General features: G+C 46.8%; 1 protein-coding gene across 15 annotated transcripts in view; it reads right to left on the reverse strand.

Annotated features, from left to right (window-relative positions):
• Positions 1-23,923: 23,923 nt before the first annotated feature.
• The window catches only part of PPP6R3 (protein phosphatase 6 regulatory subunit 3), a 153,480-nt gene continuing 150,477 nt past the window's right edge, over positions 23,924-26,926 (reverse strand). For all 15 annotated transcript variants that reach the window (XM_012452960.3, XM_064364660.1, XM_012452975.3 and 12 more), the window contains one exon: positions 23,924-25,467. In XM_012452960.3, coding sequence (XP_012308383.1) covers positions 25,416-25,467 — 52 coding nt within the window. In that variant the 3' untranslated portion in view covers positions 23,924-25,415. The remainder of the gene's footprint in view (positions 25,468-26,926) is intronic.

Raw genomic sequence — 26,926 nt, forward strand, 5'->3', positions numbered from 1 at the left:
TGTCCCCAGGGCTCGAACTGCAGCAGAAGCCAGCCAAACGGAGAATGGACGTGAGGTCAAAGGCCATCTGGTCACAGCCAGACCTGCTTCTGGGCCACTCGAGAGGAGAGGGGTGGCAGGAAACGGAGAATCTGGATGGAGGGAACTTGCCACAGATGGCCGCCGTGGCGCAGGGAGCAGGAGCGCCACCCAGGGTCCTGAAATGGCCCACGACAGGCCTCGGTGGGCGAGGCTTGGAAGGCCCTGTGGGGTGGGGCTGCCCTCGCTGGCCCCTCCTCAGTCTGGTGTGAGTTGAATAAAAGCTCAGGTTTGAAGGCTTTTCTGCATTGCCTCCCTTAATGGGCTTAATGACTCAGCTGAACTCTAATGAGAGTCATTTTGCCTCCCACGCATAGATTTCAGAAAACAAAGCTTACAATGGCCCTAGTCCATTTTAGCGGAGAAAATAAAATAGTAGAAAAATAATAGTAAAAAGGACTGGGTAATGTTCATCACCTTTATCTTTGGATCTGCTTGCTCACAGTTTTTTTCCTCCCCTATTTGCCTGAATTTTTAACAATGCAAGATGTTAGGATTAATTTCCAAACAGTGCAAACTTTTTGAAAATGCACCCTCTCTGCAAATGAGCAAACTGCTTGTGGTAATTAAGTAATGTCCTGTGCTCAAATTGCTTGTGCTAATGAGGCTGATTGACAGCAGCAGCGAGCATTAACCGCAATTAGTCACAAACGTCTAATAGCATCGAGGGTGCCTGTGATTTTCTACATGGCGGGGACTTCACATCTGCCCAGGGTTTCATCCTCGGCTGTGTGCACTTCTCTCAAAAGGATGCGCTTTGTCCTGTCATTCAGCAGTGGGGTGCTCTTTTCAAAGGTGAGAACAGAGTGCTGCTGTAGAACATGCAGGTGGGCTGATTTTTAAAGGGTTTGGTAATTTATCAACAGGGATAAACGTTGATGTCATGGAAGAACTGCAGTCAGAACTCAGAGTTGGGGGTCTACCAGAGAAATACCACGATAGAAAAAGAAAAACCCCAAACCCAAAAATGCTTTTAAAAGGAAGCAAAAGCCAAGCACAGTGGCTCACACCTGTAATCCCAGCACTTTGGGAGGGCGAGGAGGGGGTGGATCACTTCAGGTCAGGAGTTCAAGACCAGCCTGGCCAACATGGTGTAAACCCTGTCTCTACAAAAATACAAAAAATTAGCCGGGTATGGTGGCACACACCTGTAATCCCAGCTACTGGGGAGGCTGAGGCATGAGAATCACTTGAACTTGGGAGGCAGAGGCTGAAGTGAGGCAAGATGGGTCCACTGCACTCCAGCCTGGGTGACAAAGCAAGACTCTGTCTCCAAAAAAAAGAATATGTCAGGAGGCAAGCAGAAAGAGGGTCACAGAGCAGGGCACACAGCAGAGGTTCTTTGGAGGAATCTAATTTCAGGGCAATTGGCCCCAACTTATATCCAAGGCAGAGTTGGAGTGGACTCCTTCTCACCACTGTCAGTACCTGCCTAAATCTCCCAGGCCAGGTCAGGACACCCTAGCCCCCAGCTGCTGTGAACACTGGCTGTTAACCTCTCAGCACTGCCCCCTTGATAGGAAGTGCCCTCAGCTGATGGAAATCGCAGCCAATGATGGACTGATGCAGGCAGTTATGGGTCAGTCCCTCGCCTCAGCACACTCCCAACCCCACAGCCAAAGTCTTCCAAGCTCAGGGTGGCAGAGTACAGAGGACAGGGCTGGCAGAGGAGCTGGAAAGTAGGGAAGAAATCCTGAAACGAGAGAGCTGTAGAAGGGATGAAACCCAAAATCGGAGTAGAAAGTCAGCCCAAATCCTCGGATGGCCATCAAACTACAGACACGTATCAGAGACCTGAGGAAGCTTGGTGTAAAATGAGGCAGATATGAGAGAGGACAAGATGAGGCCAGGCGCAGTGACTCATGCCTGTCATCCCAGGACTTTGGGAGGCTGAGGTGGGTGGATCACAAGGTCAGGAAATCGAGACCGTCCTGGCTAACAGAGTGAAACCTCATGTCTACTAAAAATACAAAACATTAGCCAGGCATGGTGGCATGCACCTGTAGTCCCAGCTACTGGGGAGGCTGAGGCAGGAGAATCGCTTGAATCTAGGAGGCGGAGGTTGCAGTGAGCCGAGATTGCACCACTGCACTCTACCCTGGGTGACAAGTGAGACTCTGTCTCAAAAAAAAAAAAAAAAAAAGAGGACTCGGTGATATTTCTAAGTTTTCTGCTCCTTTGAGTGCATGTATTCCCCAAGTCATGCACAGCATGGGTGGCAGGAAAGTGAATCCTTATTGGTTTGAGGTGTCAGAAGACAAAGTGTGGGCTGGCTGAGCAACTGGAAAATTAAGGGTGAACCCCCAAAGCAAGGGAAGTACAGAGAGGGTGAGCGGCCAAATCTGAACCTAAACTCTATTCAAATCCTTGGCTGAATGTTGAGCGTACAGGTGCAAAAGGCAGGCTACAGAGACTAGCTGGAAGCTGAAAAGCTGAGCAGAGACATCAGCCAGTACACACTGTGGAGGAGGAGACTATAGTTTCAGATCAGGCAAGTTAATTGCCTATTAGAACAAAACCCAACAATGTTCAGAAGAACATAACAGAATCCAAAGTTGCTACAAAATATTACCTACAGTGTCCAGTTACCAACAAAAAATAGTTAGACATACAAAGAAACAAGAAGGTATGATCCAGGAAAAGGGCAGTGAATAGAAATGGACTCTGAATGGACTCAAAGGTTAGATTTTGTAGACAAAGACTTCAAAGCTGCTATTATAAATATGATCAGATAATTAAAGTAAAATATAGTCTTAATGAATAAACAGAGGGGAATCTCAACAGAGAAATGGAAGGTAGAAAAAACAGTCAAATGGAAATGCTAGAGCTGAAAATTAAAACAACATAAATGAAAATTTTGCTAGACAGGGTCAATAGCTTATGGAGACAGTAGGAGAAAGAATCCGTGACCTTGAAGATAGATCAAGAAAATGTATTTAATGCAAAGAACACAGAGAAAAAAGACTAAAGAAAAATAAATATATCCTGAGAGACCCATAAGACTAAATCAAACAGTCCAACATGCATATAATTGGAATCCCAGAAGAAAAGAGAGAAAACATATATATATTTGAAGAAATCATGGCTGAAAATTTCCCAGATTTGATGAAAAACATTAACTTGAAGATTCAAGAAGCTCAATGAACCTCAAATCAGATAAAGCAAACAGACGAAAACCTTGACACATCATAGACAAGCTGCTAAAACCCAAAGACAAAGAGAAAATCTTGAAAGCTGCGAGAGAATAAAAACAATATATTACATTCAAGGGACAACAATATGTGACTGGAAGAAAATGGAACAAGATATGCAAAGCGCCGGAATAAAATAAAAGCTGTCATCATGATTATTGCCAGGGAAACTGTTCTACAAAATTAAGAGCCAAAGAAAGACCTTTTCAGGTAAACAAAAGCTGGGAGAATTCTTTGCCAGCTGATCTTCACCACAAGAGATGCTGAAGAAAGTTGCTGATACTCGATGCTTCAGTAACTACACTGTGGGAAGTAAAAGTTCCTCTTCAAAGTGTCCTTTCTTGTTAAAGAATAAATCATGAGTGTGCCAATAACTCTTTGTGAAGCCCTATCCTACGTATGTGTTAGACATGCCATGCTTACAGGCACATAGTATAGTCTATGCCCTTGTACTTTAACCAAAATATCTGTGCTGGATGTGCTCACAGGCATGTCCCAGCCCACAGCCTATGCCCCTTACCTGTTTAGAAAAGTTTTAAGTTGTTAGCCAATCAGGTTTTAGTTTAGATTGTAAGGTCTGGTTCCAGCCAATAGAGATCAGGCACAGCAGTAAGGACCACCTCAAATGCGTAAGGAATAAATATGTCTGCTTTTCCTTTGTTCATTGTACTCTTGCGGCAAGAGGGCTAGCAAGGATATCCTTTCTGCAGTCCAGGAAGTAAAAATTGCTAGCTGAGAAATCCTTTGTCTCAGTGCTAATTTTTCTCTGTGGCACTGAGCATCTGTTTCCAACATACACTTTTTTTTTTTTTTTTTTAGATGGCATTGCTCTGTGGCCCAGGCTGTAGTGTAGTGGCACAATCTCAGCTCATACGACTCCACCCAGCTAATTTATGAATTTTTTTTTTTTGAGATGGAGTTTCATTCTTGTTGCCCAGGCTAGAGTGCAATGGCGTATTCTCAGCTCACCACAACCTCCGCCTCCTGGGTTCAAGTGATTCTCCTGCCTCAACCTCCCATGTAGCTGGGATTACAGGCATGTGCCACCACGCCTGGCTAATTTTTTGTATTTTTAGTAGAGACACGGTTTCACCATGTTGGCCAGGATGGTCTTGATCTCTTAACCTCGTGATCCACCTGCCTCAGCCTCCCAAAGTGCTGGGATTACAGGCATGAGCCACCGCGCCCAGCCTAATTTTTGTATTTTTAATAGAGATGGGGTTTTGCCATGTTGGCCAAGCTGGTCTTGAACTCCTGACCTCAAGTGATCCACCTGCCTTGGCCTCCCAAAGTGCTGGGATTACAGGCATGAGCCACTGCGCCCGGCCATATCTACACATTTTTAAGTAGTTACCACATTTCATGATTTCACATATTGGGTACCCTCCCAGCCCCGCCCATCCTCCCCTAGTACCAAATGAGCATCCTGCTGTGTGTTCTGTACTCACCCAGGCTCACACCATCACAGAACCACCCAGGGAATGTGCCCTTGCTCACTTGCTCCTTCTTTAATGAGACCACATCTTACACACTTTCTGGAAAATGGCATTTTGTCTCTGATATCTGGTGACAGCTGGGCAAGGGTGAAGAGACTGTCCTTTATCCTACTTTGTATTCAAACCTCAGCTTCAAGCTGAGGGGTCATGCCTTTCCCTAATTCTGCAAAATTCAGGGCCAATAGTTTTTCAAATATTGCTTCTCCATGATCTTCTGGACCTCTCCTCAGACTGTGTAGCAGCCCTCCCCCTCTTCGGAGCTGTTTTCTCTTTATGCAGGGTTCTGGCTGGATTGCTCAGCGCTGTCTTCCAGTTCATCGCTTCTCCACCTATGTCTGGCCTAGAGTTTAGCCTGTCTATTGAGGTACATTTTTTATTTCACTTTTTATTTTCAAGATTTTATTTATTTATTTTTTATTTTTTATTTATTTCATATTTTTATTTTTTATTTATTTCATATTTTATTTATTCATTTTTTACTTTCAAGATTTCTAATTGGTTCTTTTTAAGCTTTTTGTTTTTCTTCTTTCCTTCCTTCCTCCCTCCCATCCTTCTTCCCTTCCTCTTTCCCTCCTTTCTTCCTTCTTTCCTTCCTCCCTCCCTTCTTTCCTTCCTCTTTTCCTTCCTTCTTCCTTCCTTCCTCCTCTCTTCCTCCCTTCCTCCTTCCTTCCTGCCTTTCTGCCCTCCTTTCTCCCTTCCCTCCTTCCTTTTTCCCTCCCTCCTTCCTTTCTCCCTCCCTCCCTCCCTCCTTCCTTTCTCCCTCCCTCCCTCCCTTCCTTCCTGTTTGGGGAATGCTATCTTCAGTTCCAGGTTTCTTCATTTCTCTCCTTGAGCCTCCCAAGCACATTTATTTTAGTCTTTATCAGACTATTCTACAAAATTAATTTCATCTGCAGTGGATTCTAATTATTGACCTGGATAACTCTGTGAACATTAGAATTCTGGACGTGTTTTGCAAACTCTTCTGAACTGGTGCGACTTTTCTTTCTCTTCTCTATGTTCTTCTCATTGTTTCAGGATTGTCCCCTCCAGCTCCTGGTTTTTTCCCAGCCGTCCCCTGCGGTGCTGCACTGTGTCTGCCTTATGGAGACCCCAAGGATGTCCTGGATGGAGTTACCAAGCCCCTGGCAGGCTGGTCCAGTTCCTGGCCCTCACAAAATATGTGTCCTTTTACCTCAGGAGACCAGCTGCTCTGGAAAAGCCGCAGCCCCAGCAGAGTTTGGCCCGTTTTTCTGCTTGTTTCACCAGAGGGTGAGCCCGCCCCCTGCCCCCGACTCCAGCTGCCCACCTGCACACAGCTCTGTTAATGGCTGGGACCCCATTAACAGAGTTAACAGTGCTGGGCCTGGGCTTCAGCTTCTCTCCAACTCCCATCTACTCCATATGTGGTCCTGGGAGACGCTTTCTTTCCTTTTGAGCCCAGCGATGTGTTCGGAGTTTTCTCTTTGTCAAGGCCATGGATCATTCCTCTGGGCCGCGGCGAATGTGCCTTGTTTATCTTGTCTGCAGAGACGATGGGCCACAGTGTGAAAGCTCAGCGTCACTTGAACCAGACGATCAAATCATTCTTCTTAAAAGCCGCATAAAACTCCACGGCAGCCGGTGCTCCCAGGCGGTAGGTATTTTTGTTTCACGGTTTGTTGGGTTTTTTTGCCAGATGAACAATGCTGCTGTCCACTGGGATGCATACAGCCTTAAACACCAGCATGCAGCTTTTAAAGCCATTCTACGATGCCTTACTTTTACAGCCTTTTTATCTTTATGTCTTATCTTTTTTCTGAGTTCCTTTTGGTATATTTTGTTCTTTTTCCAATTTTTTAAAACGAAGACCTGTTACGTAAAAAAATAACGTTCTAGAGCAAGGCACGCATTGAGCTGAGCCACGTCCTCCGGGTCCCACTCCAGCGTGTGCTGTATACTTTGTGAATAAACATGCTCCCTCCTAATGCTCCCGAGATAGCTGGTAGCCTTCATTTTACGGCAAAGATTATCAAGGAGCGTTTTTACATTTCCAAGATCGTCTTGGTCACTTTGAAAAACAAAAGATCAATTTTACTGTGGTATGATTTTATTTGTGTATTATTTATTTATTTTTAGGGTTAGGGTCTCACTCTGTCACCCAGGCTGGAGCGCAGTGGCATGATCACGACTTGCTGCAGCCTCCAGCTCCCGGGCACAAGCGATCCTCCCACCTCAGCCTCCCAAGTAGCTGGGACTACCAGCATGAGCCACTGTGCCTGGCTCTGGTATGATTTGATTACATCCAATAAAACTAACCCATAGGTTGTAGATGGGATAATGCCTCTCCCCCAGATGCCCACATCCTAATTTCCCACTCCTTTTACATCTGTCAGATTTTGCTTTGTGATTTAAGACCAAGTTTATAGCCGGGCGCGGTGGCTCACGCCTGTAATCCCAGCACTTTGGGAGGCCAAGGTGGGTGGATATCCTGAGGTCAGGAATTCAAGACAAGCCTGACTAACATGGAGAAACCCCGTCTCTACTAAAAACACAAAATTAGCTGGGCGTGGTGGAGTGTGCCTGTAGTCCCAGCTACTCGGGAGGCTGGGGCAGGAGAATCACTTGAACCCGGGAAGCGGAAGTTGCAGTGAGCTGAGATCGTGCCATCACGCTCCAGCCTGGGCAACAAGAGCAAAACTCCAGCTCAAAAAAAACACAACCCAGGTTTATTAGGTATATACAGATTTAGAATTGTTCCAGCATTCTGGTGGACTGGCCCCGTATTATGATGAAATGTCTATATTTTACTCCAGTAATTATCCTCCCCTTGCAGCCTCCTTTGGTATTAATAGTGAATAGCACCGCATCAGCCACCCTCGGTCAGCATCTGCGTGGCCTGACGTTCAGTCCCCCTTCAGCCCTTCTGTCATTTTGTATGTGAGTGTCTCTTACGAGCAGCATATGATCAAATATAATACTGTATTCAATGTTACAATTTTTGTTTTTAATTGAGAATTTTGTCCATATATATATATTTTTTTTTTTAGACGTTGCCGAGGCTTGGAGTGCAATGGCTCGATCTTGGCTCACTGCCACCTCTGCCTCCTGGGTTCAAGTGATTCTCCTGCCTCAGCCTGCTGAGTATCTGGGATTACAGGCACCTGCTGCCATGCCCAACTAATTTGGTATTTTTAGTAGAGACAGGGTTTCACCGTGTTGGCCAGGCCGGTCGCGAAAGCCTGACCTCAGGTGATCCACGCGCCTGCGTCAGCCTCCCGAAGTGCCGGGATTCCAGGTGTAAGCTACCACATCCACCCCACATTTCTAACTAATTCAGTGAATTCGGTTACACAGATGTGGGTCTGGACGTCCGCTGTCTCTGTGTTTTGCCCTCTTTGATGTGCCATTGGAATTCGCAGACGGTGTCGGCAGTGCAAAGCTTTGCTGGTGGGAGACACTGCGAAAGGAAAGGAGAAGATATGGGTTGGGGCGGGGGAGCTGCACTCTACGATCTGAGAAAGGCTCCCCGCCCAGCCAGGAGCACAGGACGAAGGCCGGCTGGCCGGCAGAACAGCCCCGTGCTGGCCTGAGACAATTGAGCTTAGCACTTCTGGGGATCGCCCCATAAGAGAGTGGCCTTGGGTCCCACTGCCTTGCTCAATCCTTGGCCTCGCTGAGCTGGGAAGGCAGACCCCGGGGGAGCTGGCAGCTGGAGGCTGTCCCCCGATCACACGTCTCGCAGCTGCTGGGCAGAGCATTCTCTCTCTAAGGAGGTCTGATTCTGCCCTTTGCTGCCACTGTCCACCCTGCACTGCCTGGATCCCCTTTTCCACACATGTGGGAAGCCACCCCTTCAGGACCCTCTCTCTGTGTACTTACAAGAGGGAAATTAATGGACAAAAAGCCCCATCGCCGACCGCGGTCATCAGGGAACGGTCCCTCTCATCCCCTCCTCCACTTTCTGTTCTAAGCTGCCCTGGCGCTCAGCTGTCTCCTGTTGGCATCAGGTGCATCTGGCGGCCAGAACCAAGCCCTCGTTCCTGAGAATGGTGAGCCTCTGCTAACCACACCCTTTTGGGGCCAGAGGTGCTGTTTAGATCCATTTCCGGTCGTAATTGGAGGAGGGGGTACCAAGAAGCACCTGCCCAGTGGGGTGCCTGAGTCCCACATGTATTCTGCTCTGCCGCCTGCTCTCAGGGCCAGGCATCCCCACCAAGAGGGTGGCTCCTCTTACGGCTTGCCGGCTGGGCCAGAAGGAGCCCGCAGTGCCCCGGTGGAAGCTGGGGCTCGTAATTCTGTCCCCTGGCAAGCAGACACCCCCTGTGCAACCAGAACCGCTAACCCTGCAGAGCCAAGACTGTGGGGATGGGAACACAAACGGGGTGCCGGAAGTGATGCTGAGCGCGCCACCCCCGCTTCTGCCCCCTGGCTCCCAGACCGTGTGTGCTTGCTCTCGAGGGCACAGTGCCCTATGAAGGCCTCTGATTCAATGTGCCCGGGCCTGTCGTTACAGGGCATTGCTTCAGCTGTCCACGAGGGAGGCCATTCCAATGCCCGGCCAGTCCGGCAGCTCCCGAACAATGAGAGGCGACAAGCAGATCCCGAGGACACAGACCCATTCCCACGTCTCCTTCACTGCAAAGTGGCTTCCCTGATCAGAAGCGATGTCGCCAGCCATTCTACGCCGATGAATTGGACGTTCCTTAAGCGCTTGGACAGTGGTGCCGGCTGAGGCCCTGGAGCCAGGAAAGTTAAACTCCCACCTGGAAGAGGTATCTATTTTTGTGCAAACCACTGGCCTTTCCAGAATGGAAGCGGCCAGGGCTCCGCGCACCGTGCAGTGGCTGGCCGGTCTCCTGAGGTGCCACATTGGCAGCGGGATGCTGGCAGGTTGGACAGTCAGATAGGGACAGAGCTAGATGGTTTTAGGAGGTCGTAGTCCATGCCGTTGGGCTCATGCCTGTCCTCTGTCTCGGCTGTGGCCACTCTGTCCTTGTGCCTGTCTTTGCTGGATTGATGTGGCCACTAAGGCTGGCTCCTACAGGCGGGTTGAGTGATCACGTCTGCTTGGTGGTTCAGTGGCTCTCCCACAGAAGACGCTGGGGCAGCGCTGTGTGGTCCAAAGCCCTTCACATGAGTTCACTCCCACATCCCCGTCACACTCCTCCACTCCAACTGCTCCGCTCCCTGATCAATTCTCCTTCTAGGTCCTAGACCGGCCAGCCAGGCCACTCGGCACGTTCCACGAGTCTACCTATTCTAATCTCGGGCTGCTTCTCCCACAAAGCAAATGCTCAGGTGCACCGTGTGAGCTCCAGCCATGGAAGATGCCCCTGTCACTGCCTTTCCAGGCCATCCTTACCGAAGCTGTCATGGAGTCATCGCCATTCGTTTTGGTTGGCCCCTATATACTATCCTAACCCATCTGTCAAAGCGAGCTTCAGGGACCCTCCGTAAGGGCCTCGGTGTGAGCTGAGAGAGTGGCACCAGTGCACCCGTGATGGTGGATGCAGGGTCTGGCCACCTTCCTGTGCAGCCGGGTCCTCCTTGAGCCTGGTCCTGGATGTGCCATTTCTGTGTGGCTGCTCCCACACAACTTGATGGCTTGGTGGGCCCAACAGAACTCAGCTCATCACAGGTCTGGACAAGCTATCACTCCATGTGCCCTGGACAAGCATTCGGTCTCTGCCAGGGCCCAAGTCGCACTCCAAGAGCTGTCCGTCAAAGGGCATGGAGCTCTCCGAGGCTGACGCCGTGGCTTTGCTCCAGAACCTCAGGGACTTCACAATGTTTCATCACTAGGCTTGCCATAAAATTCACACAGCACCTTTTCCGACCACACACTCCTCCAGCATCACATTGTCTGTGAAACCATCTGGCTCAAGCGGCAGGGCTGCCTGTGCCCCAGGCGGGATTCCCTGCAGAGCCGTTTCCTGCTCAGGGCTCCACTCAAAGCTGACAGCCCTCCATGTCACCCCGCGTGTGGCACGATGTGTCTAGGCGTGGAATGCACTGCCTTCAAAACCCAGAGAGACACACCAGGTGCTTCCTTCTTCATGGAAGTGACCACGTTCTCAGGACACAGCCACCGTGGTGACCGTACGATCAACACAATACGCCTCAGCGTTCACATTAGCTCATCCAAGCAAGGCTATCTTCAGTAGAAAATCTCGCCTGTAGAGAACCCGTACACTTTGATTTTACCTGTCCTCAAACGGACCCTTTGCTCCTTATAATAGTGAAAAACAGCCTGGCCGCGGTGCCTCATTCCTGTTATGCCTTTGGGAGGCCAAGGCAGGCGGATCACCTGAGGACAGGAGTTCGAGACCAGCCTGGCCAACATGGTGAAACCCGTCACTACTAAAAATACAAAAATTAGCTGGGCGTGGTGGCATGAGTGCCTATAATCCCAGCTACTCGAGAGGCTGAGGCAGGAGAATCGCTTGAACCCAAGAGACAGAGGGTGCAGTGGGCCAAGATCACACCCCTGCACCCCAGCCTGGGCAACAGAGTGAGACTCTGTCTCAAAAAATATCCAAACAACAACAACAATAACGAAATACACCCCTGGTGGAGATTTAAGATGCTGATAAGACGTGATGCAGGAACACGTGTGTGCAGCTACTGTGCACACGCGCGGGGACCACCGGAACACACTTCCGCGTAGCTACTCGCCCGCTTAGGAATAATGACCTGAGGCCGCCATAAAGGGAGTCTCCCTAGTGAAGGAAACAATGTACACAGCGGTCCATTTCCAAGGCAAAGTGCTTTGAATCATCTTAGGTCAGCAAACTACAGAAGAAACAGGATATACTAGGCCTCCGCTTGGACAGCTCATGCTTGCCTGTCGGTGCCCATCTCCCTGCCCCCGCCTTCCTGCCCCTACCACGCCGCTCTTAGTTGCCCTCACCCAAACCAAAGAAGTTTAGTCTAAGATGAAGGTTTGCTAGCCTGCAAAATAGCTCGCTTTATCTGTTGTTATCAGCCTGCCCAGCTACTTAGGTCATTAGTCAAATACTTGAAGAGCCCCTGAACTGACTAGGATTGCACTGCATTGTGAGCTGTGACAAAATGCAGCGAGACAACCTTAAAACATAAACACCTAGGCCGGGCACGGTGGCTCACGCCTGTAATCCCAGCACTCGGGGGGCCAAGGCGGGCGGATCACGAGGTCAGGAGATTGAGACCATTCTGGCTAACACGGTGAAATCCCGTCTCTACTAAAAATACAAAAAATTAACCAGGTGTGGTGGTGGGCACCTGCAGTCCCAGCTACTCAGAAGGCTGAGGCAGGAAAATCGCTTGAACGTGGGAGACGGAGGTTGCAGTGAGCCGAGATCACACCACTGCACTCCAGCCTGGGTGACAGAGTGAGACTCCATCTCAATCAATCAATCAGTCAACAAAAAAACCTCCTAAAGCCCCAACCTAACAACCAATAGGCGACATCTGGGAAGACTGTGACCCCACAGTGCTCAGCCTATGAGGAACCGGGGGAGGGACCTTTGCACTGGGGGATAAATTGCTTGTTGAAACCATGCTGTGTGTGCCTGCCCATCAAACATGCGATCTCACAAGAGCATCATTAGCAGTCTCACTTTCGCTGTTCTCTGGGTCTCTGAGTCCATTCTTTGGGTTTGCACAGGTGAGTTTGTTTCTCATGCCTAGTGCCAGTCTTTGCTGTCCCATGCTCACAAGCAGCCCACCCTGAATTCTCTCTCGGGGTGTACGGTCTATTCTCCATCTACCTTTCAGAATATTCTTTTTCTTTTGCAATAAATTACTCTATGCAGCATGCCTGTAACCCCAGCACTTTGGGAGGCCAAGGCGGGTGGATCACCTGAGGTCAGGAGTTCGAAACTAGCCTGACCAACATGGTGAAACTCCATCTTTACTAAAAATACAAAAATTAGCTGGGTGTGGTAGGGTACACCTGTAATCCCAGCTTCTCGGGAGGCTGTGTGTCTCTTGTTTAAATTCTTTTAAACTAAGAAGACAAGAAGCAAAGTCTCACGAGAGCCATCAACAATAGGAGACTCAAGATGCAGCACTTGAGACGCAGTCTTGCTCTGTCGCCCAGGCTGCAGTGCAGTGGCACAATGTCAGTGCACTGCAACCTCTGCCTCCCGGGTTCAAGCAATTCTCCCACCTCAGCCTCCTGAGTAGCTGGAATTACAGGCACGCGCCATCATGCCCAGCTATTTTTTGGTATTTTTAGTAGAGACAGGGTTTTGCCATGTTGGCCAGGCTGGTCTAGAACTCCTGAACTCAGGTAATCTATCAGCCTCAGCCTCCCAAAGTGCTGAGATTCCAAGCATGAGCCACCACACTCAGCCTAGCAATTGTCTTTTTATTCTATTTTTTAGAGACAGGGTCTTGCTCTATTGCCCAGGCTGGAGTACAGTTGTGTAATCATAGCTCAATGCAGCCTGGAACCCCTGGGCTCAAATGATCCAGCGTCAGCCTCCCAAGCAGCGGGGATGACAGGTGTGCATCACCACACTTGGCTAATTTTTTAGATTTTTTGTAGACATGAGTCCCGAATTCCTGGGCTCAAGCAATCCTCCCACCTCAACCTCCCAAAGTGTTGGGATTACAGGTGTGAGCCCCTGTGCTTGGCCTTTCATTTTAGAAGGCGTAGTACACAGACGTTAGGGGAACCCCATGATCCCTGCTTCCAGGTATTCATGTCCTTGTATAATCTCCCCTCTTGATTGTGGGTGGGATTTGTATGCTATGGTCTAAATGTTGGTATCCCCCAAAATTCACGTGTTGAAACTTGAGGGCCAATACAATAGTATTAAGAGGTGGGGGCCTTTGGAAGGTGTTTACGTCATGAGGATTCCACCCTCACAGATGGAACTGGCGCCCTTAGAAAAGAGGTCAAAAGGCGCCCCTGCCCCTCCTGCCCCATGAACACGCAGGAACGAGGCTCCATTGTGGAAGCAGAGGGCCGGCCCTCACCACACACCAGATCTGCCGGCACCTTGATCTTGGACCTCACAGCCCCAGAACTGTGAGAAGTCAATCTCTCATTTCTAAAGTACTCAGGCTAAGGTGTTTTGTTAGCAGTCTGAATGGACTACGACATCGTTTAATTGCTTCTAACTAGTAGAATACAGCAAATGTGATGAGTTGTCATGCCCATGATTACATTAAGTTATAGAAGATTTGAGCTAGAAGAGACATTTGCCTCATCAGAACCATGTATCTGAGGCCATATTTATCTGCTCTAGCAAAGATACCGTGTCTGGCGCAACAGTGCCACCAGGGCTACGATCCGATTAAGTCAGCTCTGAACTCTTATTACAATGCAGGGTCATCGGGCTTCTGCAGGGCCAGACTGGAGAATTAAATGGAGACGTGATAGGAACCTGGCAATTATTTCTGCCCTCCTGTCTGCCACCCACTCACTCCTCTGTAATGCAATATGTTTTTCAAGTGTGGTAAAAACATACATAACATAAAATGTACCATTTAAACCATTTTTTAAAGTTGCAGTTCAGCCGGGTGTGGTGGCTCACGCCTGTAATCCCAACACTTTGGGAGGCCAAGGCAGGCAGATCACCTGAGGTCAGGAGTTCGAGACCCACCTGGCCAATGTGGTGAAACGCTGTTTCCACTAAAAATACAAAAATTAGCTCGGAGGCATGCGGCTGTAATCCCAGCTACTCAGGAGGCTGAGGCAGGAGAATCACTTGAACCTGGGAGGCGGAAGTTGCACTGAGCCGAGATTGCACCACTGCACTCCAGTCTGGGTGAAAAGAGCAAAACTCCATCTCAAAAAAAAAAAAGTTCCAGTTTAGTGGTATTAAATTCCCCTAATAATGTTGTATAACCACAACAATCATCCATCTCCAGAACTCTTTTCACCCGTAAAACTTCATCTCTATACCCATTAAGCATTAAACATGAATTCTTCATCCCCCCGTCCCCCAGCCCCTGGCACTCACCACTCTATTTTCTGTCTCTATGGATTTGACAACTCTAGGCACTGCAAATAAGTGGATTCCTGTGGCATTTGCCTTTCCGTGACTGGCTTATTTCACTGAGCCTGATGTCCTCAAATTTCATCCATGTTGTAGCATATTGTACCATTCCTTCTTTTTAAAGGCTGGATAATATTCCACTTTTTGTATACACTGTGTTTTGCTTAACCATTCATCTGTCAATAGATAGTCAAGTTGTCTTCACTTTATAGGTATTGAGGATAATGCTCGCATGAACATTGATGTTCAAATCTCACTTAAAAACTGTCGGCAATAGATGCTCGGTGCCACAGAGAAAAATTAGCACTAAGACAAAGGATCTCTTAGCAAAGCAATTTTTACTTTTTCACTTCCTGCACTGCAGGAAGGGTACTCTTGCTAGCCATCTTGCCAGGAGAGTACAACGAACAAAGGAAAAGCAGACATATTTATTATCCCTGACACATTTGGGGTCGTCCTTACTGCTGTGTCTGATCTCCATTGGCTGGAGCCAGAGCTCACAATCTAAACTAAAACCCAATTGGCTACAACTTAAAATTTTCTAAACAGGTAAAAGCAATGGAGAGCTGGGACATGCCTGTGAGCACGTTCAGCACAGATCTTGGTTAAAGTACAAGGACATAGAATGCACTACGTGCCTGTAAACGTGTCTAACAGCTACACAGGATAGGGCTGAGCAAAGAGTTATTAGCACACTTATAATTTACTCTTTAACAAGAAAGGAAACAAGAGGAACTTTTCTACTTCCTACGAAGATCCTGCTTTTATTTATTTTTATTTTTTATTTTTTTTAAGACAGAGTTTCACTATTGTTGCTCAGGCTGGAGTGCAATGGCATGATCTTGGCTCACCACAACCTCTGCCTCCTGGGTTCAAGCGATTTTCCTGCCTCAGCCTCTGGAGTAGCTGGGATTACAGGCGTGCACAATGTCCAGCTAATTTTGTATTTTTAGTAGAGACGGGGTTTCTCCATGTTGGTCAGCCTTGTCTCAAACTCCTGACCTCAGGTGATCTGCCTGCCTTAGCCTCCCAAAGTGCTGGGATTCCAGGCGTGAGCCACCGTGCCCAGCAAGACCCCACTTTTAATTCTTTTGTGTATATACCCGGAAGTGAAATTGTTGCATTATATGGTAATTCGATTTTTAACTCTTTGAAGAACCTCTGTTTTCCACAGCAACTGGACCGTTTCACATTCCCGAAGTGCACGGCGTTCCCATTTCTCCACGTCCCTGCCAACGTTTGTTATCTGTGTGAGCGTGCGTGTGTTTATGGCAGCCATCCTAATGGATGTGAGGCGGTAGTTTGGATTTGCATTTCTCTAATGATTAGTGATGAGCACCTTTAGATGTTTGTCATTTGTTTATCTTCCATGGAGAAATGTCTATTCACGCCCTTTGCCCATTTTTGAATCCGGTTCTTTGTTCTTGACTTTCAGGAATTCTATATATTCTGGAATATATAGACATGTGACTTGTAAATATTTTCTCCTATTCTGTGAATTGCCTTCTTACTCTGTTGACAGTATTTTTTTTAAATTATTTGTAGAGAAGGGGTCTCCCCATGTGCCCAGGCTCATGGTCTCCAGCTCCTGGACTCAAGGGATTTTCCCACTTTGACCTCCCCAAGTGCTGAGATTACAGGCATGAGTCACTGCATCTGGCCTTCTGACAGTATCTTTTGATGAACCACATTTAACATTTTTCATAAAGTCCAATTGGTCTTTTTTGCTTTGTTGCCTGTGTGTTTGGTGTCCTGTCCAAGAAGTCACTGCCACATCCAGTGCTGTGAAGCTCTTGCCCTGTGTTTTCTTCTAAGAATTTGTTTTAGGTCTCAGATCCATTATGATTTTTGTATACAGCATTAGGTAAGGGTCAAATTCTGTTCTTTTGCATGTGGCTATCCAGTTTTCCCAGTACCGTTTGTTGAAAAGACTGTCCTTTCCCTATTGAATGGTCTTGGCACTCTTGTCAAAAATCATTTGACCGTAGACCATGCATGGTGTCTCATGCCTCTAATCCCAGCATTTGGAAGGCCGAGGTGGGTGGATCACTTGAGGTCAGGAGTTCAAGCCCAGCCTGGTCAACATGGTGAAACCCTGTCTCTACTAAAAATACTAGAGTTGTCTCTCAAGTATTTGCAACTATTCTATTTTTATTTCTAAAAATAGAAATAAAAAGAATTAGCTGGGTGCTGTGGCACATGCCTGTAATCCCAGCTACTCAGGAGGTTGAGGCAGGAGAATCACTTGAACCCAGGAAGTGGAGGTTGCAGTGAGCTGAGATTGTGCCACTGCACTCCAGCCTGGGCGACAGAGTGGTATGTCTCAAAAAAAAAAAATCATTTGACCATGTATGCCAGGGTTTATTTCTGGGCTTCTATTCTATTCCATTGGTTGATGTGTCTCTCTTTATGCCAGTACCATACTGTTTTGACTACTGTAGGTCTGTAGTTAAGTTTTTTTTTTTTTTTTTTTTTTTTTTTTGAGATGGAGTCTTGCTCTGTCACCAGGCTGGAGTGCAGTGGCACAATCTTGGCTAACTGCAACCTCTGCCTCCTGGGTTCAAGCAATTCTTCCACCTCAGCCTCCCAAGTAGCTAGGACCACAGGCACATGCCACCACGCCCGGCTAATTTTTTTGTATTTTTAGTAGAGACGGAGTTTCACCATGTTGGCCAGGATGGTCTCAATCTCTTGACCTCGTGATCCACCCACCTTGGCCTCCCAAAGTGCTGGGATTATAGGTGTAAGCGACCCCACCCAGCCTGTAGTCTAAGTTTTGAAATAAGGAAATGTGCTTTGTTCTTTTTCAAGATTGTTTGGCTTTTTACGGTCCCTTGAGATTCCCTATTAATTTTAGAGTGGATTTTCTATTTTTGTAAGAAAACACCATTGAGATTTTTGATAGGAGTTGATGTCTTTCAATTCCTATACATGGAATATGTTTCCATTTTTTAATGTTTAATTTCTTTCAGCAGTGTCTTGTAGTTTCTGTTGTACATGTCTTTCACTTCTTTGGTTAACTCCTAAGTATTTTATTCTTTTTATGCTATTATAAAAGGTTTTCTTTTTTTAGAGACGAAGTCTCATTCTGTAGTTCTGTCGCCCAGGCTGGAGTGCAGTGGCGCAATCTCGGCTCACCTCCCAGGTTTAAGCAGTTCTCTGCCTCAGCCCTCCGAGTAGCTGGGATTACAGGCATGTGCCACCACACCTGGCTAATTTTTGTACTTTTAGTAGAGATAGGGTTTCACCATGTTGGCCGGGCTGGTCTTGAACTCCTGACCTCTTGATTCACCCACCTTGGCCTCCCAAAGTGTTGGGATTACAGGCGTGAGCCACCGCGCCCAGCCAGAATTTTTATAATTTCCTTTGTAGATTATTCATTGGTATCATATAGAAATGCCACTAATGTGTGTGTGTTTTGAGCAGGGTCTTGCAATACTGCCCAGGCTGGAGTACAGTTATGTGATCATAGTTCACTGCAGCCTCAAACTCCCAGGCTCAAGCAATCCTCCCGTCTCAGCCTCCCAAAGTGATGGGATTACAGGTGCGAGCCACTGCACTCAGCTGATTTTTGTGTATTGACTGTATTCTGCTACTTTGCTGAATTCATTAATTAGTTCTAATAGGTTTTTTTGTGTGTGGACATTTTAGGGCTTTCTACATTTTAAAACATCTTATTATCTGCAAACAGAGATAATTTTACTTCTTCGTTTCCAAATTGAATGCCTTGTATTCCTTTGTTTTTTAAACCTGGTAACTTTCATTTAAACCTTGTATTTCTTTTTCTTCTTAATTTCTCTGGCTAGAACTTTTAGTGCTCTGTTGAATAGAAGTGGTGAAAGAGGGCATCCCTGCCTCGTTCCTGTTCTTAGAGGAAAATCTTTGTCTTTTACCAATGAGTCAAATGTTTGCTGTGGGTTTTTCACATATGGCTTTTCCGCTCATGTAGTTTCCTTCTGTTCCTCGTTTAATGTTTTCAACTTTGTTTTTTTTTTTTTGAGACAGGGTCTTGCTCTGTCATGCAGGCAGGATCACTGCCTTGACTTGACTGGTTCAAGCAATCCTCCCACCTCAGCCTCCTGAGTAGTTGGGACCACAAGCAAGCACCACCACACCTAGCTAATTTTGAAAACTTTTTGTAGAAGTAGGGTCTCACCACATTCCCCAGGCTGGTCTCGAACTCCTGGGCTCAAGCAGTCTAGTTGTAAAAAGTTTAAAGTCAGTTTTTTTTGTTTTTGTTTTTTTTTTGAGGCGGAGTTTCGCTGTTGTTACCCAGACTGGAGTGCAATGGCGCGATCTCGGCTCACTGCATAAAGTCAGTTTTTTAAAAATCCAACTTTGATTGCTGTTGGCAGGATGTTTGCATTGAGTTTGATGAATAGCGTCTTACTCCTGCACAGTGCTTTTAAATTCTGCTTTGCCTGATATGAATACTCTTTTCACTCACGCCCTATTTTTCTATCCACTTATTTTCAGCCTTTGTCACTTTTATGACTATTACATAAACGGCATATTCCTGGGTTCTAGTTTCAACCCCAGTCTGACCACCTGCCTTCTAAAGAGAAAAAACAGATTTAGTGTAACAATGTATTTCTTGGTTTGTTTAGGAAAGGGGGGGGTTTAGGGAAACTCCTCCTACTCCTCACACCGAAGTTCAGAAACAAGTGAGAATTAGGACTTGAAAGAGAAATGGGAAAAGACACTTCTTAGTCTGGCTTTTAAATTTTTATTACTTTTTTTTTTTCTATAGAGATGAGGTCTCACTGTGTTGCTCTGACTGGTCTTGAACTCCTGGGCTCAAGCAATCCACTCATCTTGGCCTCCAAAGCGCTGGGATTACAGGCGTTGAGTCACCACGCCCAGCCTAGAAAGCATTTTTGAACCAAATGCAAATCCTCACCAAAATCTCTCAGCGAAGTCGCTCCAAGCTCCCACTAGAGTGGAGCAGCGGAGAGGCCAAGAGCACTCTAGCGCTAAGACCCCACCGAGAAACACGGGGCCAGAGCATGAGCACCTGCTCCCAACAGGGCCCCTGACTGGGCCTCTGAACCCCTGAAGCCACCGTCAATCAGGGCGTGGCTGTCCCCGAGAAGGGAAGCAGCAGCCGGCATGGCGTGCTCTCCATCTTCACACCACTTCCTTCATACAAACCACTGCTTCCTGCCTCCTCTGTGACGAGCACCTGGCTGGAGCTTTAGTGGAGATGATGATGCCTCCTTCAACCCTCCTAAAGTGCCCCTCTGGGAAATAAGGCACACAGACAAATGGATTCAATGTGTTTTTTCTTTTTAAAACTAAACCTTGCTTGAAGGGCATGGTTTGGATTAGTTTCCTGACTTCATCCCTGGAGTAGACAAATGTCCCCACCTGGTCGCGGGCAGAGGTCTCTATTAGACATGTGTCTAACCCAGGGATGCAGACCTCGACCTTCAGCAGGACATAAAGTTTACTGTGTGGAAGGGATCAATCTGGAATGTGTCCTTTCCATGCAGGCAAATCCAGGCTGAAGCCTGAAGCACACACTGCTCCTTGATCTCTCCTGGGCAGGAAAGAAGGGCAGTTCCCAGGCCACTGTGCGTGGCGTGGGGCCTGTGTTCTCCCTCACAATACTTTCTATGCTTCGCTGTTATTTTCTCCTTTTCCTTGGGTCTTCTAAGATTAAGGTGCAAATCACATACAATCAAAAGCACAGGTCTTCAGTGTAGGTTTTGATGAGTTTTGACACACGTATACACTCACGTAACCACCATCATCAAGCTGCGGAAGACTGCCCTCACCCCGGAAGGTAGATGTCCCTCTGCTCTTTCTAGTCAATCCTTCCCTCTTCCCCGCCAGGAGAAAACACTATTCTAATTTCTCAGTTCTAGAGCTTTGTACAGACGCTTACATATCTTCTTTTGCTTAACATATTTATTTATTTATGAGAAAGGGTCGCACTCTGTTCCCAGGCTCAAGTGCAGTGGTGCAATCTCAGATCACAGCAACCTCTGCCTCCCGGGTTCAAGTGATTCTCGTGCCTCATCCTCCCGAATAGCTGGGATTAAAGGCGTGCACCACACCACCATACTGGGCTAATTTTTGTTTAAAAAAAAAATTTTTTTTGAGACAGAGTCTCACTCTGTGCCCAGGCTGGAGTGCAGTGGCGCGATAGCTCACTGAAACCTCCCGGGTTCAAGTGATTCTCCCACCTCAGCCTCCCAAGTAGTAGTTGGGACTACAGGCATGCAACACCACGCCTAGCTAATTTTTGTATTTTTAGTAGAAACGGGGTTTCATCATGTTGGCCAGGATGGTCTCAATCTCTCGACCTCGTGATCCACCTGTGTCGGCCTCCCAAAGTGCTGGGATTACAGGCGTGAGCCACTGTGCCTGGCATGTTAAAATTTTAGTATGGATGGGTTTTCACCACATTGGCCAGGCTGGTCTTGAACTCCTGGCCTCAAGTTATCCGCCTGTCTCGGCCTCCCAAAGTGCTGGGATTATGGGTGTGAGACACTGTGCCCGGCCTTTAACACGTTTTTGAGATTCATACACACTGCTGCATTCATTCACGGTTCACTCCCATTGGTTACTGAGAAGTCCATCCAATGACTACCCCAGAATCTCCATATCCACCTTCCTGTTAAACACATTACCAATAAAGTGACATAAACATCCTGGTACAAATCTTCTGTGGACGTATATTTGCATTAAGTATCTAGGAGAGTCTGCAAGAGTATGTCTAATTTTTTAAAACCCCAAACAATGACGAATTTGCCCACCAGTTTTCTAAACTGGACATATTAAGACAGCGATAGGGGAGTTCCAGCAGCTGCACATTTGCAATTTTGGTGATGCCTTTTTCAAAATGGGACCTTTTTGTGACTCTAACTTGCACTCCCTAGGGAGTAATGATGCTGAACAACTTTACATGTTCTTACTGGCCACACATGTATACACTGGTCCCTGACTTAAGATGGTTTGATTTAGGGTTTGGGACTTTATGATGGTATGAAAGCATTAAGCACTCAGCAAAAGCTACACTCTGAATTCTGATCTTTTCCTGGGCTGGTGACAGATTGTGGCGCGGTGCCCTCCCGCAGTGCTGAGTGGTGGCAGGAGCGGCAGTCCCAGCCCAGCTGTGCCATCACGAGGGGAAGCAGCCGGCATGGCATCCTAAGTCAGGGAACATCTGTGCCTTCTTCGTGAATATCTTGTGTTCGTCTCTTGCTCATTTGTTAGATTGGGCTTTTCATCTTAATTTTGATCTGCAGTTTCTCCCCTATGTCCGAGGTCTGAGTCCTTTGTCAGGACACCTGGCGTGATGTTTTGCCTGGCATTCTGTTGCTTGCTTTTCCATTTTCGAGAGCAGAAAATGTTCATGTTGATGAAGCCCAGTTTTTCTTCTACGGTATGTGCTCTGCATCTGAAGCAGCCTTTGCCCACCCCACAGTTTAGGTAATTTTTTCTTCTAAAAGCTTCACTGTTTAAGTGCTCATGTTGGGACCTGCAACCTATTTTGGATGAATTTTTGTGTATGGTGTGCAGTAGGAATAAAGGGGCATCTCCTTCCATACAAACAGCCAGTTTTATTCACAGACACAGGTGGTGGTCAGATTGGGCACAAGGGATGCAGCTGACCCCAGAAGCTGAAGGACAGCAAAACCCATCTGATTCAGATGCTCGACTTTTCTGGAGCTAAAGGTTTTAAATAACAGGCAGGGTGGAAGTGGTAATTTAGAAAGCCTAGCAGGTGACATCATGGGGTTAAGTGAGTAAAAGGTAGCTAACATTTACTGTGAGTAAAAACTAAAGTCTTTCAACTTGTCCCTGTTTCCCCATCTGATAGAAAAAGCTGAGGCAGCGACGCTAACCTGCCTGATCACACCATCATGAGTGGCTGAGTTGGGCTGTGATGAGCCACCTGGCTGGAGAGCTCATCCCCTTAGTTACATGAGTGCCAGGGAGATGCCTGCGGGCTCACGCATGTAGAGGTGTGTGCCCAGACAGCTCAGAGTGAGATGCCTGCGGGCCCAGGCGTGCAGAGGTGCGAACTGAGCCGTACTCAGTGCAGTGAGAGATGCCTATGGGCCCAGGCACACAGAGCTGTGTGTGCCCAGACAGCAAAAAGGCTGTGCAGAGGACCTGCTAGGAGGTAATGACTAGAGAACACGTTTTTCAGCAAATAGGTAAAGGGAAAATGCAAAATAAGGAGCTGTAATTAGCATCACATCATAAGAATCATTATGGAGCACCTGAGTGTAGTTGGGCTGGGAGCCAACACCACAGATGGGGCGCACTGCCCGTGAAGGCAACAGGCTGGGGGTCCATAGGAACCCTTGGAGCCGTCTCAACACTGAATGCCGTGCCAGGCACCACTTCTTCTGGGCCCCTGGGCTACATCAGTGGGCAGGATGAGGCCCTGATCCCACAGAGGCCATTCTCTCCTGCAGTGCAATGTGGTCTTTCTCACACAGGACCTAGTGTAACATGGGATCCAACAGCTGGACACACCAACCCATTAAAAGCCCAAGCAACGTACAAGAGAAGGTTTCTAGAAACAAAGAATCAGGCTTTATTTTTGTTATTTTTAATACAGGTATCGTACTGTAGACATCTGTTAGTCTCGCAATTCAGTATGGCCGATACACAGAAATTAAACTAGAAACGAAATGAGGGCATACTCGCTCCTGTCCTCGGGTTGGCCTCTCCAATCCCCAAAGAACTGTCCTCCCTGTTGTCATATCCTTTCCCTGCTATGAAGACAAGCAAACCAAAATGCCGCCCAAAGAAAAGAACCAGAGGCTCTCTCCCTAGCAGTCAATGGGATGAAGCAAGACACTGTTACCTTGGGTGGGATGGAGAAGCCACCAGGTCCATACCACTGAGGCCACATGTGCCACCACCGCAGCCAAACCCTGGCCATGGCCGGCAAAGCTCGATACCAGAGCACGTTATCCAGCAGCAATCCCCGAGGTCTAACAGCACGCAAGTCAGGCAGCCCTGAGGCAAGCAGGAGGAGCTCTGTTCTCTGGGGGTGCTGGTTCCAGAGGAGGCCCAAGGATAGTCTGTTCAGAGAGGTGCTCCCCCGGGAAAGAGGGTTCCTGAGGAGGCGTGCAAAGGGCAAGGAAGCCCCTCTTGCCACTTGTCCCAGGGCTTACTGCTGACTCCACTGTCCTTGGAGTGCCTGAGTCTCTACACAGCTTCAAATGAAAAAGGAAATCAGAAATAAGGCATTAGACGTTTGATTCTTTTATTTCCATATGCAATGTAATGTTTAGGCACGCTGCTTGGGATGCTATTTCTAAAAAAATTGTTGGCCATTTTTCAGGATATCCTTTTGGTTTTAAATACTGGTCAGGAAAAACAAATGATGTAAAAATACATGAATAATTTTCTATTACAGAAATGAAAAACTGATTTGCATCTAAAAGTGCAAGAGGTGAAGTAATTTAACCCTTTCACCAGATGATATGGCAATATACGATATATTGCTTCAGCTGTTTGAGAAGGCTGTGATGTATTTTTATATTGACATAGAAAATTATAAATTACATTGAATTAGTATCCATAATCACTATATATATACACAAACCAGTTCTAAAAAAATACACTGGTTTAAACTTATGAGTGAAAACCTCACAGGGCACAGTAAACAATTAGCATGCTTCGGTGCCAGATCTGGATTTCTACTTTAAATACTAGCCTGTAAAATGAACGCACTCTAATTCCATTAGCAGCACGAGCATTTTCAACTGACTTGCCTACTATGATTCAGGTATGTCAAATATGCAGATTGCTCCGAAATGTTCATTGGTGATGCTTGTTAACAAGGTAAATTTTGGTGAATGGGTTAAAAGGCAGATGAACTACTGAAACAACAAAAAACAAAAACAAAAGCCAAAAAAAAAACAAAAAACAAAAAACAAAAAAAAAGGCCAAAACACAAGAACACAAGCCATATCAACTCCAAATAGTCTAGTGTCTCACCTGTAGGAATAATCATTTCAAGCAAACAAGACTTGAACAGAACATATGGCTTTACAGTAACATCAAGTTATCAACTAAGTTGTAGCAATAAATACTTAATCTCTACCAATAGACTTACATTTTTGATCCATTTTAAACAATACAGAAAACAATTACCAATCAAAAACTGGTTATAAAAAGAACACCAAATATTTCTTATTCAAAATCACTTTTGTAAGTTAGAACAACCAAAATAACACTTAGAGGCATTTCCATTCTACAACTCCTTGCCAATCCGGAAGAAAAATGAATTCAGAATTTTTTACAAGGTGAAAAATGTATGAAAACCGCCTAATACTTTGGTCACACTAATAATTGTCAAATAGTTATGTTTCAAATACAATAGATCTGTGTATTCACTTTTATAAAACTATTCTTACAGCCATTTTAACTATAGTATTACTACTATTATTACATGGGTGGCAAGATCTTATTTCACAGGCTACCCATTATTTAGAACAATACAATATAAACATACGCAAAAATTCTTGGTATTTGTCAATGTGCAATATTTTTACACTTCTGAATTTCTCTGTACAATGTCTTAGAATCTAGAATATAAAGGTTGCTGGTCCTGATCCCTTGCAGAGTGAGTGCAGCAGTGACAGCTTGGTGGGCTCCAGCTGGCCCCTCCAGAGCCCCTGAGTGGTGGCGGTCTGCAGTCCTCAGTCAGCAGCGGCAGTCATCACCCATCATACAGGGCCATTCACTGAAGTGTCACCTGGTACGCTTGGCTGGTCAGTCCTAAGGAGCAACAGACAGACATCGGAGGCCCTTGCAGCAGAAATGAGAAAAACAAAACCTATTTCGCTGAGCTCCCCAAGGGCAGGGAACATTTATTTTAATATTGTTTATCCCATGCTTAGACAAGACCTGGAACTTAGTTTTTAATAAAATGATACGTGAATGAATTGAGCTAAAGCGACAGAAAAATCTGAGTGGCACCTAAGCTTCATCACCAGGTGAGCAGGCATTCCCCAAGGGCTGCAGCAGAGCAGGTGCGCTGGGAGCAGCACCTCACCTCGGCCTCCACAAAGAGCAGACAGACAAGTTGAGTGGGGTATAGACTGTGGCTTCCAGAGCCTTCAGGAGCTATGTGCTCACCCCTCCTTCAAAAAAGCTTTTTTGTGACCCACAGATCAGAACCCACATATATTTCACTTGGAAAACAGGATTCTGCTACCAGGAAAGAGGGGGCGGAAAGGACATGAAAGAAAAGGTTTGCAAATAAACTACTGAAAACAAAGGTGTCCACTTAAAAAACATGTTCCCACAAAGCAAATGTTAGGCTCAGAACTGGGAGGGAAAACCAAGTGTCTAGGTTTTGCCTTCCTGCCAAATATCACAACCTGAATATATAACATATTTTGGATGGCCTGACCAAAATTTTATAAAGGAGACTTGGGAAAGGATGCTGCGAGCCGTAACTGGGATGCCTGCAAGCATTCAAAACTAGAATGCTTTCCACGCCTTATACCTGCTAGTTATACAGAGAGCCAAGAAGTCAGCTCTGCATACACTGTCCACTCCGCTCACTTACACCTGATGGTGTCTCCATGTATGAGAGACACAGGAACGGAGACTTCTGGAACCAGACATAACCAGTGTATAACCTGCCTTCACTTAACAAGCTGAGTGAGCTTATAATTACATTTCTTAGCCCCTCTCAGTTCTGTTTTCTCCTCTGTAAAAAGGGAAGATAACCCCCAGCCCCACCGCAGAGGGCTTCACTAGTATACATATGAAACAAGCACATAATGGGAGCAGCATGCTTAGCACACCAGAAGCAAAAGGACATGCCTGATAAAACAGCTGTGAAAAGTGAGATCAGTGGCAAGGCAATGCAGATCTTTAGGTATGACAGTAAACAGCACGTCTGCCAATCCAAGGAACTGCAGGATCTGGCTGGGACAGGAAGTACACAGGAAAGACAGGGGAGCTTCAATCTCCCCTGTTGTCACGTCACTTCAGAACACATGCAATCCATCAGGACGCACTCCAGGCCTGCCCGAACACCTGCTCCAAGGCCACCTTCTCAGAGACCCTCTCCCCTGCACCCAACTCACATGGACCCCTGTCCCTTCTTTGTGGGTTCTTGGCCTCTTCACAGATGTGCCTCCAGTGTGCCCCGAGATTACTGGGTTAGCTGTGTGCTGCAACTTTATGACCCGGCCTAGACCAGTGGCCATCACACACTGATGTG

The sequence above is a fragment of the Aotus nancymaae genome, unplaced genomic scaffold (assembly GCF_030222135.1).
Source record: "Aotus nancymaae isolate 86718 unplaced genomic scaffold, 86718_ANA_hifiasm-v0.15.2.pri h1tg000059l, whole genome shotgun sequence".
In the NCBI taxonomy this organism is placed as follows: Eukaryota; Metazoa; Chordata; class Mammalia; order Primates; family Aotidae; genus Aotus; species Aotus nancymaae.